Below are 2,859 nucleotides of genomic sequence, written 5' to 3'. Positions count from 1 at the left end.
AAAAAAAGTTTTTAATTAAATCTGTAAATGTAAGTTAATTTATTGCATTTAATCCTAACAATAGAAATGGCAAAAAGTACCATGGCACACCTTATTAATATTCTGATGAACCAATAACAGTAAATTGTATTTTTTAAAATAATAAAATAACAATATACGCCAAAAGTTTAAATGAAAGGTTTTTCTGTTACAAAGCCACAAATTCAATATACATTCTGTTTGCAGAAATACTGACCATATTATTTTTTTATACTAAAATTTGCACAATATTTCACCAGAAATCACCAGGATCATTTTGAAAACACACTGCTGAGAATTATCTGTGAATTTTCTTCTGATCCTGTATTTAATTGAAGACTGTATATCAAATATGCTAGTGTACTTACAGTGGGTACATGTTTCTTTAGTTTTATTTAGCTAACAGCACCATCTTGAGGCCTCAGATGTGTTCAAGTAAACATGTAGAAAGAAAACAGTGATGGAGTGTGGAAGCTTGTTGTTCATTGTATCTAATAATTATGTGTATGATTATATCAGCTCCAAGACCAAGGACAGAACATGACAAAGACACAAATAGTACTTTTAATATGAGGCTTCTTGCATTTTTTTTTTTTTTTTTTTTTTTTTTACAAAAAATACAAATATTTCATTCAAAACGGGAATTTCACCATTGCAAAAGATTGAGTTTTAAGTTGTTCCATTTTTGTTTTCAAAACATTAAAAAAAAGACATTTGGTCCCAATTTAAATTTCAAAATGTTACATTTTACCAACAAAAACGTTAAAATAAAAATGAACTAAGATACTCAAAGACATTAAAATATCTTCCTTTTTGTTATTCTTGACTGATAGTCATTACTTTTCTTAAAACGTAGTTGAAAGAAGAATGTTGATTTATTTTTTTCATAACCTTTATTGAAAACATAAAGACAACCATGTATGCTGGAATTGTGAGGAAGACACAAGTTAAAATCATCAATAATTTAGATGAAGTGTAATGACTTTATATGATTGTTTTATGGTCTATGGTTAAATGAATGAGGGAAGTCAGAAATGGAAGACAAAAAAGAGAAAAAAAACATTATGTTTAATAAAAACCTGTGTGGTTTTCTAGGACATGGTTTCTGCAGAGCGGCACCGGTTCATTAGAAATTCACCTCTGAGCTGTGGGCGGGACTGTTGGTGCTGAGTAAGCCCACTCCACTTCCCATCATCCATCTGTTTACGTCCTCCCACTAGCTTACAGTCGCTCACAACCCCAACCTAACATTAGCAGTGCAACAAAATAGCACAAAAAATATGAATCTTTGTATTTTAGTTTGTCCAAATGAGAAAAATTACACAATAACACAATTTTCACAGAAGTTGCTCTTTAAATTGTATTGCTGCCTTTTTAAAGAGAGTATTTGAATATTTTTATGAAATGAAATGGAAAACTTCTGCTGCTGACTGAATGAAAGCGGTGCTCTCGCGGGAGATTGCAGGTGAACCCACGTGGATAGACAACACCTCAGGGGAGGGGCTTCCCGGCTCCTGATTGGTCCGCTGCTCATTACCGGGATTGTCCCCCCTAAGGAGCTTTGGTCAAAAAGGTAACAGGAGCTCCGATCGAGGAGGTCGACCTGCAGCGAGGTGTTGAAGCGGCTCAGGGATGAGCTGAAGCGGCACTCTGAGCTTTCTGACCCGCGGGAACTTTAGGCGCGTAAACATGGTGGAGGTGTTTTCCGGCCGGACGCTGTTGAATAAAGACGGGGATCTGGTGGACCCCGAGCTGGCGCTGAGGAACAAGGTGGTGGGGATCTACTTCTCCGCGGGGTGGTGCCCTCCGTGCCGAGACTTCACGCCGATCCTGTGTGATTTCTACACGGAGCTGGTGGAGGAGGGCGAGCCTCCTGCGCAGTTCGAGATAGTTTTCATCTCCTCGGACAAGACGCTGGATGATATGGTTGAATATTATCACGACATGCACGGAGACTGGCTCGCGCTGCCCTGGACGGATGAATACAAACAGTGAGTTTTAGGAAAACTTAGCTTTTTTTCTCTTGATTTTAGTAAGAGAAATCCGAATGTAGTTCTTCTCCTCATTCTTTTTTTTTCTCTTGATTTTAGTAAGAGAAATCCGAATGTAGGTCTTCTCCTCATTCTAGCACTCCAGATCTGCTTAAGCTGCAGACTTAAATGCGTGTAGAGGGTCACCCTGGTCATGGATTAGGTTTATACGTAGAGAAGAGACACTTCCTCTTCTAGAAGAGTTCCTGATAAAGGCAATTCCAATTTTTAAATTATTTGCAGGGGCTGACTTAGCCGTTTGGGGGGCCCGGGGCAAACAAAAAGATGGGGCCATCTGCAGTGGTGGCACAAATCTTTTTTTTTTTTTTTTTCATCTTTATCAAGGGTAAAAATAGTAATTTATTTAAACAATGCAATGCAATTAAAAAACAAACATAACTGGTTAAACATAGTTAAAAAACACAGTTAGCCAAAGGTTAGTTTTATTTTTTTCCCCTGGCCATGATGTTGAAAAACATAAATACATATACAATAAAATGCAATGAAACAAACCATTACTATACACAAAATCACAGCATATAATTAAAGCAACATCTAAAAACATTGAACAATTATATATATAACTTTTTTAATATGTCAGGGTTTAATTAAGAAAGTAAAATACACAAAAATACTTGCATTTTGGAACAAAACAACATGGATTGGTCAATAAATTTTTTTTACATTTTTCTCAAAATTCCTATTTTGCCTTTCCTCTCTTTTCCCATTTTTTCTTATTCGTGACTTTCTTTATCTTCTTCTTTTTGAGATTCTGTTTTTCTTTTTCCAGTTTTCTTTCTTCTTACCCTTT

The 2,859-nt window shown here is 36.0% G+C and overlaps 1 protein-coding gene across 2 annotated transcripts in view; it reads left to right on the top strand.

The window, feature by feature from the left end:
- The first annotated feature begins 1,484 nt into the window (after positions 1-1,484).
- The window catches only part of nxnl2 (nucleoredoxin like 2), a 2,671-nt gene continuing 1,296 nt past the window's right edge, over positions 1,485-2,859 (top strand). The window contains exon 1 of one of the 2 annotated variants that reach the window (XM_024298759.2): positions 1,485-2,009. In XM_024298759.2, coding sequence (XP_024154527.1) covers positions 1,708-2,009 — 302 coding nt within the window. In that variant the 5' untranslated portion in view covers positions 1,485-1,707. The remainder of the gene's footprint in view (positions 2,010-2,859) is intronic. The other variant, XM_024298760.2, reaches the window with a different exon arrangement.

The sequence above is a fragment of the Oryzias melastigma genome, linkage group LG12, assembly GCF_002922805.2.
Source record: "Oryzias melastigma strain HK-1 linkage group LG12, ASM292280v2, whole genome shotgun sequence".
NCBI classification, from domain to species: domain Eukaryota; kingdom Metazoa; phylum Chordata; class Actinopteri; order Beloniformes; family Adrianichthyidae; genus Oryzias; species Oryzias melastigma.
Note: the sequence above shows the minus strand (reverse complement) of the source record. Positions and strands in the feature narration are given on the sequence as shown.